At 39.1% G+C, this 16,064-nt stretch overlaps 3 protein-coding genes across 4 annotated transcripts; 2 read left to right on the top strand and 1 right to left on the bottom strand.

Annotated features, from left to right (window-relative positions):
• Positions 1-4,484: 4,484 nt before the first annotated feature.
• On the top strand, positions 4,485-5,725 carry LOC136255000 (uncharacterized). Its single transcript, XM_066047722.1, has 5 exons — positions 4,485-5,074; positions 5,174-5,251; positions 5,311-5,361; positions 5,438-5,509; positions 5,574-5,725. The coding sequence occupies exons 1-5, from the start codon at positions 4,591-4,593 to the stop codon at positions 5,723-5,725; spliced, it is 837 nt and encodes a 278-aa protein (XP_065903794.1). The 5' UTR covers positions 4,485-4,590.
• Positions 5,726-5,732: 7 nt separating this feature from the next.
• Positions 5,733-7,793, top strand: LOC136257052 (uncharacterized). Its single transcript, XM_066050168.1, has 3 exons — positions 5,733-5,823; positions 5,887-6,000; positions 6,057-7,793. The coding sequence occupies exons 2-3, from the start codon at positions 5,974-5,976 to the stop codon at positions 7,437-7,439; spliced, it is 1,410 nt and encodes a 469-aa protein (XP_065906240.1). The 5' UTR covers positions 5,733-5,823; positions 5,887-5,973; the 3' UTR covers positions 7,440-7,793.
• Positions 7,794-8,829: 1,036 nt separating this feature from the next.
• On the bottom strand, positions 8,830-12,613 carry LOC136257053 (uncharacterized). Of its 2 annotated transcripts, XM_066050169.1 has the most exons (8): positions 11,892-12,613; positions 11,530-11,802; positions 11,118-11,364; positions 10,821-11,040; positions 10,068-10,762; positions 9,771-10,019; positions 9,262-9,424; positions 8,830-9,205 (listed from the first exon to the last, which is right to left on the bottom strand). In XM_066050169.1, exons 3-5 carry the CDS (start codon positions 11,231-11,233, stop codon positions 10,244-10,246), a joined length of 855 nt encoding a protein of 284 aa, XP_065906241.1. In that variant the 5' UTR covers positions 11,234-11,364; positions 11,530-11,802; positions 11,892-12,613; the 3' UTR covers positions 8,830-9,205; positions 9,262-9,424; positions 9,771-10,019; positions 10,068-10,243. The 2 variants fall into 2 exon arrangements, with proteins under 2 accessions (XP_065906241.1, XP_065906242.1); XM_066050170.1 differs by having other exon boundaries at positions 9,262-9,451; positions 11,530-12,613.
• Positions 12,614-16,064: the final 3,451 nt, after the last annotated feature.

Here is a 16,064-nt window from a genome sequence, read left to right as displayed (position 1 = left end):
AATTGCTCTAGCAATATTATAATTGCCCAACTGCTCTGATTAAATGTCTTCAGTTACATTGTGCTAAACAGAATAAGCGCATGCTTGTATCTCGCATTGAAATCACACTTTAATGGTGGCTCATGTTCATAGTGATGTTCTTATTGAATAGGTGGCTGCTTATAGCAAGATTTAAAGGTAACATAATATGCAAGTTGAGTCATACTACTACACTGCTATACATATAGATAGGACTTAACAGTCTCCAGCTGGTGCTATTATGACTGCATGCCTTTTCAGTTGGATACTGCTTTAACTGTTACATTAGCATACATTGACATGTTAACGTTCATGGTACACATATGGAGGGATTTCCCTTAATACTCTTAGAATAACTACAGGGAACACATTTGGAATGTTTAACACGTCCTGTTTTGCCATGGTAAATTGTGAAGTGTAGATACTCTCCTCAGACAACATGAGGCATCCTAAATTAAAGATTTAAAAAGATCCTATAAGCATTCGTATAATATTATCCATGTAGTTATTAAAAGTAAAAGAAATGTGTATTTAGGTAGTCTGGAGGAGGGATCTTCCAGAAACTTCCTCTGAAAGTATACCTTGTGGGAACAATCTTAGTTTGACAGCACAAGGTATAATATATTGAAGGAGAATATATTAAACACTTGGTTGGTGAACAGTAGAAAATGACTGCTCTATTAGTGTATTTTGGCTAAGTTGTATGTTCTATTAGAGTATTCGAACTTTTTGAATATCTGAACATGTCTTGTTCCCAAGGGAGTTGGATGATCGAGGGAGCACTGTAAATAGTGCAGCCAAACTATCCTAATAAAACATTCGTAACAGAATAAATTTTAAAATGGATATTATAGTGTCATATGAATATGAGCCTAACTAGAATAGTTTAACAGCTAGATCTTGAGTTTTATTGTAAAATTTATTATGTATTTGGACAATGTAGTACTATATAAACCATAATTGACACTTAAAGGGAACCAAGCATATATTTATAGCTACTATCTATGATGAAATTATGAATCTATTATGAATCTACTAATTTTTAAAAGCATTTTAATGCTCTAAATTTATCAGCGGCAGGGACTGCACCCTGGCTGCACTTATAATTCATTACCAAATCTGGAAACCAAATTGGATATACCCATGTCTATATTGCTGGAAAAATTAATATTGAAAGATTGTTTTCTTGTTTGCATTTCCAAATGAATGCAATTCTTCATAGCAGTTTCTATTCACTTGCATGGCCAAAGGACACTAACTAACTGATCTCGGCCAATGCTGGCTGTTAGCATTATTTTGTGTAAGCTATAGTGACTAGCGATCACATTACACAATGTCAAATGAATGGACCACATCCTGCTTTATAATGAATCTGAACAAGAATATAATATAGCTACATCACTACATGTGAATATGGTTTCAACATCACATGATCACAGCAGAATTGCTTTTATGGTTTCAGTATATAATGACATACATGGTAGTGAAACCCTCCAGCTGACTATATCATGTTAGTTTCGAGGACAGTGCTGAACTCCATCGTGATCTTTACACTATTTAAGGTTCTCATGCAGTTGTGGCAAATCATAGCAAACTAAGTGTGTTACTCTGTTTTGGTAAAAAACACTCTCCAATACTGACAGGTTACTTACTTCATATAATATTTGACCAAACAATGAATGTCATTCATCCCTCAAATTAACAAAATTACAAATGAAGGAAGAAGTCTATAAAGCATATCTTCAAATAAAGTCTAAAGCATAATTCAACCATAGATTAAAGAGGACTTATGGCCCTCCATATAACCTATGGTTCAAACAACACTGGAAAATGTACAATATATGATAATCCTATAGAAAGATCCAAAGGTGATACAGTACGATTGATATTCAATGACTATGATTGCTACATGCAACCACAATTACTACATGCAATACCATCGTAAATTGAGTCAGTCGTAAATACACCTTTCTCAACAATCGTGCAACCATAAAAATTCCAAACTACAAGTTTACAAGTATTCTCATACAACAATGAGGATTCTGGACAGATTTAACAGATGCTTACATGAGCTAGCTATTATGTTTTTTTCTCTTGAGAGAATGCCTTACCCCCACATGTATAGAATCAACATCGATCACAATCAAATAGACATTAATTAATCTGTACCTAATTAGTAATTATTTGTATACATTGAATTGGACAAATCTAGCCTTCTGGGCAAATCACTGAGCAGTGCTGTGTCTACCTTCAAATAAAACTAGACAACTAACAGAAAGAACTGCAATTCTGCAAATATGTCAAGCGTATCATTATTTAACTTCTAGCTAGACATCTACTTCACTGATGAAGAAAAATCTTTTAGCGCTTTGAATGCCATTCCTTGATCAAACCGTAAAACAAACAAAAACGGAAAGTTCCACAAAACGTGTCGAACTAAGGTTACGGGATACCGTATAACATCTGCACACACGTGTGAGCATTTACAGGTATTTTTCTACTGTACAGCAATGTATCACCTTATCGCTTCAATTATAGTTTTATACTGTATTCACCTTCGTGAGAAGCCGTTAACCCAAAGCATTCGCCGTAGAGAATCCAGTAGGGCGTGTCACAAATAATGAAAATCTTCTAGCCCAGAAACGGCGTACTCGAATCCCATTTCAATTATTTAAAGAGCTTTACTAATTCATGATAATAACTGTGAGGGACTGACGAGAGCTTTTTCAAATCATCTACACTATCGCTCCCACCCAAGCTATAACGGCAGCTGCCGAAGCCAATCTATTCTTTATAAAATTTACACTCGACGGGACATGGGGGAATTGGTAAAACCGGGAGGGGAGCGGGAGCGGGAGATTGCTTGGTAAAATCAGGAACCGGGAATCGGGAGATCACGTGCGACTTCTCCTAAATATTTCACTTGTAATCACGTGCAAACTAAATCTCTCACTTGCTACGAACGGCAGGCGTGATTTTGCAAGTATAGCGTTGCAAGTATAGAGTTGCACGTAGCTATAGTGCGGCCGCGCATGCACAATGGAGGAAGATGTGCTATGTGTTCCTGCAGTAGAAGACGCTGTCAATAACTTGACATCTGCGGAGGCGCATAATTACTTCTCGAAAGCTATCAGTGGAAAGCTACAGATTAGTGTAGATCCTCCTGTTCAGCCAAAAGGCGGCAGCTTGTATATCTACAACCTCGGGCCTGATTCGGACAAATGGGAACAAGAGAAGAAAAAGCTAAGGTTAGGTCTACTGATATTAAAGAGTATAGTTACAATATAGCTAGCTAGCTTGTCTCAGTTTAACAAAACAAGTTTACATAACTATATTTCTAGAGTCATACAGTAATTAAATAAATTGTACATTGCAATTATTATAGGTGCGATCAATACAGATGGGTACATGTAGGATCTTACAGTGTCAAACATGGAGGATGTGAATTCAAGAAAAAAAGTAGTACCATTGATCTTGATTCTGTGGATAAAAAGGGTGATAACCGATTCAGAAGATTTGAGTTCTGGGGTATCGGGCAACATTTTATGCTACACTATACGTTGAGGATGACACCTTATATCAAGGATTTAGCCATCGGAACAGTAAGAATAATTCCAAGTATTTTGTGAGATCAGCACCACATTTGAAGGATAAGGTGAGCAAAAAAAGTCTTGTGAATCAACTCACATTTATATGCTATAGTAGTTTGCATTGTAAAGACCGTCTGAGTGTAATGTGCATAGTATAATTGATAAGGTATATAGCTATACCTATCAATAGCTATATACCTTATAGGTTTGGTATATGTATATGTTACCAAACCTATAAAGGAGGCAACATGGACATATAAAATTTGCCTACCTTTTATGACACATAAATTTTCTTCAAGAAGGTTATGTCATGAAATTCCAGTACTTTTACAAATTTGAATGGCCTATGTTATAGAATGCAAATGTTATTTGAGTGGTGAGATTTGATTTAAAGACAAAACGTGCGTATGATCATATGCAATATGCTTTTTAGATATTACAGAAAGATTCAATGAAGCCACATCGAACTGTTTATCAAGAATTAGTCAATGAAAGCAGCGGTGGACCTCGACATGCAGTGCTCACACCTAGAGATCAAAATCAAGTTAGAAATTTTCGTAAGGAAGTGGATAGACATACCAGACTATCCCATGATGCAATGTTTAACACGTACCACTTGTGTCATCAACTAAAGTTTAACAATCGAAAGGTGAACCCCTTGATTTCATACGAAAATTCTCTGTGCACCCTAATGTAATTGTCCAAATGATTGGACAGCCAATAATCGAAGAGCTAGAAACTGCTTTGAAATTATCCACAGAACCTGTGACGCTTCATTATGACACTGTGTTTAATATGGGTGATTTCTACTTGTCGACCCTTATCTTCAAACACACAATGTTTAAAAACTCTCCTGTTCTGCCATTCGGATTTCTAGTCCATACCAGAAATCCGAATGGCAGAACAGGTTCGAGATTCACATCAATGTGGTTCGTGGCAACTGAAAGACGGGTTTTTGTTTTGTCAATGAGATCCCTCGTTGATGCCTATTTTACCGAAAGTGGTTAACCCAGATGAGATTGTAGCTAGAGCTAAGGGTGACATTTATTGTCAATTGAATAATGGCAATGAAACCAGTTCTACAGAGACCGGATATGAGAATAGAAATGCTGCTGATGTGACAACTAACAGACCACCAAATAGCCAACTTGGACTAGCTTATCAAGCTATACAGAATAAGCAAGTTTCATTAGTAAATTCTGGCTGTTGGATGGTTATGGGCACAGATGGTACTACACCATATGCAGTCAGACTTTATCCAAAAGAGAGTTGCTCTTGTCCAGCTTCAGGTGTCTGCTATCATATTCTTGCTTGCAAAATAATGATTGGGCAGAATGTTGATGCTTTCTCAAACCCAAACATGACCTTGCTACAGCAAAAAATCAGAAGAAAAAACAAAGAGCGACCATCTGGAAGGAAACCACCCAGAGTAAAGGACTGTTGTCCAACAGAGGAAATAAACCAAGGTAAAGCTATAGAAGCATATTAATTTAATAATGTAGCAATTGGAACTTTAATGTGCTTATTTGCTATGAATTCAATTTTAAGTATCTGTGATTTTACAGAAGAACCAGAAGACTTAGAAGAAAAAGTTGTTGAAGGAGTTGCTGATGACCAAGATTTTGTTAGCATCAAGGAAGAACGTACGTATACAGTTGATACTATTTTATGTTGCTATATTTAGTGACTTTTCTATTTATAGGCACAGAAAACAAATCTCATTCTCGTTCCCAGAAACGGAAGCATCCTAACAGTAAGTGTACTTGTTTATGTGCACAAAACAGTACTTAACAACTACACATGTTATTTATTAATGTTTATACATGCAGGCCAGCTGGATACAGACAATAGTTGTTGCAATGGAGAACAGATGTCATGTGCTCCTAAAAAGAAATTGAACGGTGAGACATGCTAAAAACTTTGTAGCACTTTTACGTTAAATTTTGTACATGCAAATTTTATTAGGTGCCACAACCCTTGTACATCAGACAGATTCAATTCCACCTCAAGAGGCCTGTGTACCAAATCATCCACTAACTCAGTTTCTGCTAGAATTAAAGGAAAAGGCCAGCAGTAGTGCTAAAATAAGGAGATGTGAAAGAAGAGTCAAGTTTTAAATGAAGAATTTTGTTGGGACCGATTCTTATCTGAGTTAAATGTTGTCTGTCAAGATATTCTCCTGTACAATTATGTTTTGCAACCAAGCATTGACAAGGTAGGTAATTATATCTTCATTCATATAATATGTAGCCTCTGTTAAAATTTATCATTCCTTTAGGAAGTTACTGATCTTGACATTGGAAAGATTGCAGTACTTCAGACGAAAAGGAGTAATCAAATAGCCTTTTTGAGACGTTTAAACGATATGGAAGATAAAACACCAAGAGTAGAGGTATTATATAACAATATCCATGCATAGATAGCGTTTACTGCAATGTATTTTTGTAGGTTGTATCAAGTTACAGTGACCCTGATTATGCAGAACTAAACTATCATGCAGGAACTGCCACTCGTTCAAACATTGGAGTTGTGAATACCATTCATGTTGGAGTGCAAAGCAGTAAAGAGAATGCAAAAGCCGAGATTATAACTGCAGTTTTGCTCCTGCACATTTGCAAACAACCGGATACGGATTTGGGAAAACTGCGCATTGATTTGGTTAAAGGTTTGCCACAGTTATTTTCAGTATTGCAACAAGATGATACTGGAACAGTCAATGGCATTTCACAAGTTAAAAAGGACTATCGCGGGAAAGCAGAAGAGATGGTTCAGCTGTTTTGCTACTGCCAAACACCATGGGTTGATGGATCAACATCTGCCGCGCTATATGGCACTTCACAGCGAGAATTCAACATGTACAACTGTTCAAAGTGTGACAACTGGTTCCATAAGTATTTTTTGAGTGCATGTGACATTACCATACCCAAACGGAATGCCGATTTTTTTTGCAGTGCATGTACTGTACCAGAATCTCTTCCATGGATGCACAATGAATACACCAACACTTGCACTTCTGATAACTTCCTGACAATATTGTCACTCCACTGCAAACAGTACAAATCTTTCTTGGATACCTTTGGTGACAGTGAAGCTGAGAACTCTCTCAAAGCAGCAATTGTATTGATGAATAAAGGAAAGCTGGATGAAGGAAAAACACTATTTTTGCATTTGCTTCAATCAAGATTAAATCTTACAATTTCTCAGGAGAATAATTTGAAATATGATTGTTTTGGTGGTGAGAATAATAGGTGTCTTTGCTTGTTCACACATATCTGGAAACTGGTAATTAAACTTAAATGTACCTCTGAGCATTGCCCTAATCATAACACGGAGGTAACAAAATACCCTTCTACGTTTTCCTTCAGCTCTGGATTAGATAACTTTAATGAAATTTTTCCTATAGCTGGAGATATGGTTGGTTACTGTGGTGCAGAATTTCATTGCCAACCACCAAATGAATCTCTCCATGCAGTTACTGACCGATTAAATATAACTGGCAGAAACAGAGAAACATTTTATGAGTGCCGTGGTGTACCACAGGTAATGGCATCGTCATTTCTTAATCGAGTGCCTTGGATGATCCCGATTGATATCCAGTCCTTGACTGGTAGATCAATATTGACAATTCCAAAAGTTTTAACTATATATGGTCATGGATATCAACTAGCTGGCTGCAGTGTTTGTAGTGACAATCATTTTACTGCAGTTTGCTTCTGGTATGGTCAAACATTATATTATGATGGCATGAGAAGCCACAGGATTCAACCTTTTAAACTTAATGATTTCCAGAACAAAACTGGGTCATATGCATATTACTTTAGGCAGCTTTGATTTTACATACTGTATGTTGTAGCTAATTAACACTTTATGATTTATTAATGTGTTTTGTATACTCAGAGAATAATTATGCTTGGTGTACTGTACTTCAGTCTATCCATTGAAAGTCTGCTGGCAATGATGGGAAGTCTAATCACGTTTAGTTGAATGGATTTTAGATTGGTAGGGTGCATGAACTTTAGTATAGACTGGGGCAGAACCATGTAGCTAGGACTGGAGGCCTGTTGCTCATCATTCATTATTGTAAGACAATCCAATATGCCAAATAACTGCTGCATGTATTCACTGAAATTACCTTTCAGAAATTTTATGTCCACTAAAATAGCCACTTTGTGAATTACTGTGCTAAAAACCCACACAATACAATTTTATGCATTCACTGCTAATAACTATAAAGCTCTAATGAAAGCCTTTAATATACGGCCATCATGCAAACTTTATCTAGCTATAGCTATTTTTCCCCTCAAGCTCATAATTTACTAGTTTATATTAGTTTCTTCGTCACAGCACTGCAGGCGCTCTAGCTACGTATGTGTGTTACTTGTGACAGCAAAGATTGACACGTGATCTCCCGATTCCCGATTTTACCAAGCAATCTCCCGCTCCCCTCCCGGTTTTACCAATACCGCACTCGACCACTCGAAGGTGACATTCAAAAATCGGCTCGTCTGTCCCTAGCCGTGAACTTATTTTAGTGGTCTCTACCTCTAAAATAAGAATAGCTACATCGACAATCGAAATTTTTGGCTAAAAAACTCACTGTGCAAGCCCAACCATTTTTACGCATGCGTTCCATTAATCTGGCGCGACAAGTAACCGCATCAGATGTTACAGGAAATTGCATTGTCTTTGCAACAACCGGCCATGCGCGGTTTGAGCATGCGCGTGTTTTGAATAATAAAATGCGTGCAATACAGGGTTTTGGTATTTGCTAACTAGTGATGACCCTACCATTCCTGGTATACATGCCGTAAAAGTGTGTATAATTCCGGTTATGCAATGATTTAACTGACGTGGAATTGAACGGCTTTTATACCTGCGTACTGTTATACCCGGTACTGCGGTTTTCCAAGTTCTTGCAATGCAAAGCGTCATGCGCTATACAAGCATGTACGTGCGCAGCTGTTCAACAGTGGATTTTCAGTGACAACTACTGACTCACAAGACTTCAAGGATGCCTACGCATACAACTCGACAGCCACAGAATATTACAGGAGTTTTTAAAGAACTGCGCATACTGACACATTATTAGCGCATGACGCTTTCCATTGCAAGAACTTGGAAAACCGCAGTATTACGCGCGTTTTATTATTCAAAACACGCGCATGCTCAAACCGCGCATGGCCGGTTGTTGCAAAGACAATGCAATTTTCTGTAATATTATTCATTAGCTATCATTGTGAGCTCTTCTTGTACGCGAACGATTTTCAGCTGTAGATTACTGGTGCTTTTACAGGTAAGACACAGTATTGCATGCAGCTATGTAATATTACAATCCATACACAATTTATATGATGCAATAATAGATGATGCTAGCTACATGGGCTGCAAAAAGAATGCCAGTACTCATGTATCCAGAGGGAAATTTAAGAAGAGAAGGCCTCCAGTAAAGCCATCACAAGTGGTCCCTATCAATCCAATGCCACCATTAAATGGTAGCAGAATAATCAATCTGGAACACCTTCAGGACCACCTACAAGTCATCACTAGCCATGCTGCTTCTTGCCATTCATCCTCCAGCTGCAGTTTTTCCAGTGAACCTGTCCCAGTTAGAGAAGAACGTCGTGATGGTTTGTCATCGACACTTATTACTCACTGTCATAATTGTAGTGAAGACTTTACCCTCCGGACGTCATCCAAAGTGAAGGGTCTAACTGGCAAACCTCACTGGGAAGCCAACGTAGCAGCTGTGTGGGGTCAGATGTCTACTGGTGGTGGTCATTCAACACTTGTGGAAACTATGGCGGTGCTTGGTGTACCTGTTATGAACAAACGTTGTTTCATATCTACAGAAAGAAGAATTGGGGAATGGTGAAGAATTGGGGAATGGTGGGGTGCACTTCTGGAGGAATCAATGAAATTAGCTGGTCAAGAGGAGCGGGAGCTTGCTATAGCTAGGGGCACTACATGTCTGGGGGATCCAGCCATCACTGTCATACTGGATGGAGGTTGGAGCAAATGCACCCATAAGCACTCTTACAATGCCAAGTCTGGTGTGGCCATCATTATTGGGTATGAAACTGGGAAAATTTTGTTTATGGGAGTCCGAAATAAGTATTGCAGTGTATGTGCCCTAGCCACCAATGATAAACCACCTGAACATACCTGCTTCAAAAACTGGGACGGCTCCTCATCAGCAATGGAGACAGATATCATTGTAGAGGGCTTCAAAATGTGTGTTCAACAACATGGTGTGAAGTACAGTAAATTTATTGGAGATGGTGATAGCTCCGTTCGGCATGCTCTAGTCAGCAGTATTCCTTGGGGCTTTGCCATTGAGAAGATTGAGTGTGCCAATCATGCTGTCAAGTGCTTGCGTACACATCTTGAGACAGTAGTAGTTGACAATCCACGCTACAAAGGAAGGGGAAAGTTAACAGAAGCTATGCGTAAACGACTTACCAAGGCAGCTCGCTGTGCTATAGCGATGAGAAGCAAGGAATCAGATAGATTGTCAGCTATTGCCAAGTTGCAAAAGGATTTGATGAATGCCCCTTATCACTGTTTTGGTGACCATTCTAAATGTAGCACAGACTTTTGCAAAACAGCTCAAAAGAGTAAGTCAACATCAAGTAGCTTCAGCGAGTCAATTGTCTCCAGTGTATCAGTTGTTTCCAGCCTGTCGAGTGTCTCCAGTGTATCAGTTGTTTCCAGCCTGTCGAGTGTCTCCAGCGTGTCAGTTGTTTCCAGCCTGTCGAGTGTCTCCAGTGTATCAGTTGTTTCCAGCCTGTCGAGTGTCTCCAGCGTGTCAGTTGTTTCCAGCCTGTCGAGTGTCTCCAGCGTGTCAGTTGTTTCCAGCCTGTCGAGTGTCTCCAGCGTGTCAGTTGTTTCCAGCCTGTCGAGTGTCTCCAGCGTGTCAGTTGTTTCCAGCCTGTCGAGTGTCTCCAGCGTGTCAGTTGTTTCCAGCCTGTCGAGTGTCTCCAGCCCATTGAGTCTTGTCTCCAGTCCATCCAGTATCTCCAGCCCATTGAGTCTTGTCTCCAGTCCATCCAGTGTCTCCACTCCATCAAGCCTGTTGAGTGTCTCCAGCCTATCAAGTTTCTCAGGTTGCTCCAGTCCATCAAGTGGCACCAATTCACCCCAAACACCAAGTGTTCCTAGGCCAACAGCATACAGTGATAGAACACCCATCAATAACCCCACCACATCTAGTACCTGTTCTGTTCCTCCTCCATCAAACTCCGTCTGTGATATAAGTCCACAAGATCTCTGTGAGCTGACTATAGAGCATGAAGAGCACTGGGTAGATGCCACAAATGATGAATGCCTTGAAGAAGTACGCGATATTCCAGCAGCCAAGGAGAGTGTTATTGATCCAGCAATGATCTGTGATATCCAACGAGCCCTCAGTAGGTTGGTAGGAAAAGCTCCAGAACTAATCGGTAAGGTAAATAGAATACAAACCATTATTTTACAACAGCTACGTATATTATAGGTAATTTCACAACTAACCTTGCAGAGAGTTGGATGCATATCTGTTCCAAGTTTGACGGTGGAAAACAGATTAACCGGATCCAAAGTGGTTCATGGCAGGGTCGTTGTGCTGGTGCCGGTCTCCGATGTAACATGGGACCATCTTGGGGACCAGAGGCATGGCAGGAGGCTGTAGGAGTTCCACCATCCAAGGTGTTCCAAACTGCTGCGTCGAAGATGAAACAACAAGTGGAGCAGGATCGAAAACAGAAGGCAATCGATAAATCTAAACAGCAGAGGAAGAAAGCTAAATACAGTGCTGTTGACAACAGTCTAAGTTCAAGAAGAGCGTATGCCAGGTAATACACACACCACATACATACAAACTACACATGCACACCGTACCATATAAACACATTCTACATACAAGCACACACTAATTACAACTTACTAAAATGTTCTTTTTAGGCATGATGGTGGAGTTGATGTAGATGATGTTCCAAACAAACTTCCTTCTTCTCATCTTCAGGACCTTGTGCTAAGGTTCTATAGAACCACCGTTGTTATCAGTAGCACCAAAATGAAGGAGATTGAGCTGCTTACTTCCAAGCACAGTGATGATGACCATGCTTCAGTGATCTGGAAGTCTGAAAGGAGACTAAGAATCACCTCAACCAATGTGAAGGCCATTTGTCAGCGACGTGCAACCACACCAGCTGCACCTCTAGTAAAGCAGAGTTGTACAACAGTTTTAAAGGTAACGCAGCAACTAGATACGGATTGACACAAGAAAAGGCTAGCTCAATTAAGTACCTTGAATGGCTACGGACTGACTGTGGATCAGTAGGAGCCTCAGTAAACCAGAACTGTGGGCTCGTTGTTTCATCCACTTATTCCTGGTTAGCTGCCACACCTGATGGACTAGTGATTGATCCATCAGCTTCACCTCTACCACCAGAAGGCCTAGTAGAATTTAAAAATCCATACAGCTACAGGGATAGCCTGTTACAAGATGCGATTGACAACAAGAAATGCTGTTGTTTGACCGATGTTGAAGGGCGTTTTTCGTTGAAACACAGCCACGAGTACTACCATCAAGTACAGTTTGCAATGCTTTGTACTGGTCGAACCTGGTGTGATTTCTTTATTTCTGCCAAGGACAGTTTCGGGGAGAGAATCAGGTACGATGAAGAGTTTTGCTTGTCACTACTCCCCAAATTGAAACGCTTCTACTTTTGTGCCATTCTGCCAGAGCTGACCGTTCCTCGTCAGCCAATACGCGAACCCAAGGAGTGGATAACTGACGAAACATTGTGGATGCAGCAAGTGGAATCCTCGTCTTCCCCTTGAACTTCTCTATGATGTACTGTAAATCTTGAAAAGAAAGTGTAGCGATCGTTTTTCACACTTTTGTTCCTTGAAGATAGACTAAATACCGTTATTACTTGTACACTAATAATATCACTGTTGTAACTACTATTATATCCTTCTTTCTTGCTCTGTCTTCCTCATTAACCGCGAGGTAGCATATTACTCACTACACGTGCAAAATTACGTAAGAAATTTTTTCAGTCAGGTTATTAATTACATCCGGTAGCGATGGGTATCCCGCAACCTTAAGGCGCGTAAAGAAGTCAGGTGATTAGCTGGCTAGACGATCGTGTAATGTCAGGACGAAAGGAGTACTACAAGGATATAAACACAGTTGAAGACCTACCTCTAAGACCAAGTATTTTCAGCGCTTTTAAATCTATCCTGTTTCAGTGCATCACAACGTTATTGTGGATCCCGTTATCACTAGTGTGTGTACCATTATACCTGCCTGGTCTGATCGTATGGGGACGACCCCCTACAATACCACCATGGTCTAGATTCTACAGGTATTTAACTGCTACGTGGAGGGATGGAAAACCAGAGGATAGTATTCCTTTCACTAATAGAATTTTGGTATTCCAGACCATACTTGACGCTGTAATAAAGTCACCCATTAAAGGAGTTTGTTGGTTCCTGGATGAACTCCTTTATCCTTCATACCACAAAACTGATATTAAGGATCCGGTCTTTATCTTATCGGGTAACCGCAGTGGCTCCACACAGTTAACCGATTATTTAGAAGGTCAGGATAAAGAGAATTTTCTTCATCCTTTAACAATTGAAGGTTTCTTCCCTTACATTTGGGTTTGGAGACTGTACATGGTGTTACCAAGTTTGAAAATGCTGAGAATAAGTGAGCGTATTGAGGCAAGGTTTTTATCGGCATTTGGAGAAGAGTTCAAGAAACGCCACAACATGAGTTTATACAAACCTGAAAGTTGGGATGTTATGCTTGGCATAGGGCACTTTTTAACTTTTGTCTGTCAATATTTAGGTTGTTCATTTTACAAGTGGGGGTTTGTCTTTTGTGCCTTAAAGAGCCATCCAGTGGACAGAGAGTTTTGCAAATGTTTTGTTGAGCTAAATGATTGTATAATGAAGAAAGTGATGTATCACCGAGGCTCACCTAAACAACGTATGGTGGTTAAAGGGCACTTTTTGTTTGCTGCTAAAATTTTGGAGAACAGTTATCATGGTGCAAAATTTATCACCATAGTACGAGATCCTGTTGCACAATCTCAAAGTATTGTTAATTGGACAAAAGTGGTTTCCTTTGATTGTCCACCACATAAAATTCTTGGACTATTTCCATCGACATGGAGAGTAGTGCGTGATTATTCGTTAGAAATGCAGATATCTTATTGTGAAGAGGAAATGTTGTTCTATAATCAGTCTGAAGAGAACAAAAGAAATAAACTTGCCATCTCTTTTACTAGTTATGTTAATAACTTGACTGGTACACTTCAAAACATTTACTCATTTTTAAACATTCCCTTACCAGTTGAAATGTTGTCTAAAGCCTCTGCACTACAGAGCAGCACACATAATCGCACAAAGAGGAAGAATACATATGATCCTAAGTATAATCGAAGCCTATCCAGTCTTGGTGTAGATGAGGACAAGCTAAGAGAACATCTTAGTGACTACATTGACTGGATGAAGGAACTTGATAAGAAGAACTAGCTGTTAACTTATAGAATAGAAAGCAACGTGTTGATAGTTTGACAGTACCATGCACATACTAGTTTAATTACTAGACTTTTGTTCTCATTTGGTATCTACCTTGTACAGCGGCATAACTGCCTGATTGTTCAGGTTACTTAGCTATGTGCATATAGTTAGAGAGTGTCTTGATTATAATGCATGATGTTAGTATCAATGAAGCAACTATACTTAGTAAAATTTCATAGTATAAGACAATGATTTTATGGTACAAGCTTGATAACAACAGGAGCTCATAAGCACTGCAAGGCGCAAAGGAGCATAACACTCATGATATAGCTGTGTTCTATCTTCTGTGAAATGCTTTTGCAGCCACATGTCCTTATAGAGAGATTTGATTTGATTTATAATTTAAACTCAAAACCAGTCGGCCCTAGCCGTTCTTCCCTGGTTGAGTACACACAACAAAAAAAAAACACATACATTATGGTATATAGTACATGACACATGATACAACCACAAGAATACAACACAAAACATACAGAAAATAATTACAAAATCAATTAAGTAACTGACAATAGAGAGCAGTAAGGTGGCGGTATACCAGTAAAAGAAACCATAGCAAGTGCTTTAGAAGCCATATGTAATTAAGTTAACTTTTTCACCACTAATTATTGAATTTTTTGATTTCACTATCCGCGCCACAAGTTTACGGCGCAGGAAGCTGTAAACTAATTATTCACAGTGCTTTTTAAAAGAACGATACAACGGTTGCGTCTAAACGTAAATGAGCTTCACAGGTTGCCAATCAAGCTAGGCCAGTGGAATAAGATAGGTGAGAAAACTTTATGAATAATAAGCGAGTCAGCTGCCATGGCATATGACAAAATTCATGTCAGTTTTGTCAGCACTGCTATTTACAGCCTCTCAAAAGTGCTGCAAGGCACAAACGTCCTTATCTGCTTTGTAATTTGGTCTGATAACAGTTGGTTAACCTCAGCCTTGGTCTTAAGGCCTTTTCACATTACACTTCAACGAGCACTTCAATGAGCACTTCAATGTACATTAGAAGCGTCACAGTTTGAGAGGTTTCACATAAGAAGCAAATTTGTGCAATGTGGTTTCAATTAGCAATCAACTGTAATACAGTAAGCTCAACCTCAATATGGCATACTGTATTATTAACATAATCTAAGAGACACCTTGAACAATCACGTCAAACTCAGCAACATTACTGTAGTTTAACAAAAAAACCAGCTGTCAGCTCCTCCCAGGAAAAAGAACAATACAACATCAGTAAATGCTGCTGTATACTACTCCTTCAGAGTATAATGGCTATAGCTATAATCCCTGCAGTCTAAAATTCCTTCTTTACTAGTGTAAGCTTGCCTCTACAATGAGAGGCATTATTAAATGTTGTGCTGCTGAGCTTCCGACTGTATACAATCAATTATCCAATATAACAATATAGCTATTCTTATCACAGCCGATGATGCCAGTCATGATTTCAAGGGTTGAAATGTGTGTGCACTAACACAAATGGGACCATGGATGACTGTCCTGATTATCAAGGTGTCCTATTAGTGAGGTGTCCTCAACAAGTCATCGTCAAGTGGTTATACTTTAATTGTTCAACATGCTTGCAAGCAATGTTACTAGTGTGCATGTCACCTTCTCAGTTATTGGAGATATATAATATCTTACTGATGGATAAATGTGGCTAGATATTATATTGTATATCTTACTGATGGATAAATGTGGCTATCTGCATCAGGTGGTGAGATGTTGTTATGAGTGCCAGCACTAGTATTAGTATTCACATGGTGGCTAATTATTGCTGTCATGGATGGTAATGGCCACAGATTTGATTTTACCAACCATGTTATATCCCTACCTTCTTGTGTTGGTCAGTGACTCTAGTGACTCATGTCAAGTAGGTCCCAACATAGC

The sequence above is a fragment of the Dysidea avara genome, chromosome 5 (genome assembly GCF_963678975.1).
Source record: "Dysidea avara chromosome 5, odDysAvar1.4, whole genome shotgun sequence".
NCBI classification, from domain to species: domain Eukaryota; kingdom Metazoa; phylum Porifera; class Demospongiae; order Dictyoceratida; family Dysideidae; genus Dysidea; species Dysidea avara.
This window is presented reverse-complemented; position numbering and strand designations above follow the sequence as displayed.

What these genes read in the sequence shown, in the direction of transcription:
- LOC136257052 (XM_066050168.1), top strand. Translation starts at nt 5,974, where the DNA reads ATGGAAGATAAAACACCAAGAGTAGAG. An exon ending in ATAAAACACCAAGAGTAGAG is followed by an intron (nt 6,001 to 6,056) that starts GTATTATATAAC and finishes GTATTTTTGTAG; the next exon opens with GTTGTATCAAGTTACAGTGA.
- LOC136255000 (XM_066047722.1), top strand. Translation starts at nt 4,591, where the DNA reads ATGCCTATTTTACCGAAAGTGGTTAACCCAGATGAGATTGTAGCTAGA. An exon ending in AACAGAGGAAATAAACCAAG is followed by an intron (nt 5,075 to 5,173) that starts GTAAAGCTATAG and finishes GTGATTTTACAG; the next exon opens with AAGAACCAGAAGACTTAGAA. An exon ending in TCCTAAAAAGAAATTGAACG is followed by an intron (nt 5,510 to 5,573) that starts GTGAGACATGCT and finishes AAATTTTATTAG; the next exon opens with GTGCCACAACCCTTGTACAT.
- LOC136257053 (XM_066050170.1), bottom strand. Translation starts at nt 11,233, where the DNA reads ATGTTACATCGGAGACCGGCACCAGCACAACGACCCTGCCATGAACCA. An exon ending in TGCATCCAACTCTCTGCAAG is followed by an intron (nt 11,041 to 11,117) that starts GTTAGTTGTGAA and finishes CTTACCGATTAG; the next exon opens with TTCTGGAGCTTTTCCTACCA. An exon ending in ATGGAGGAGGAACAGAACAG is followed by an intron (nt 10,763 to 10,820) that starts GTACTAGATGTG and finishes CTGTTGGCCTAG; the next exon opens with GAACACTTGGTGTTTGGGGT.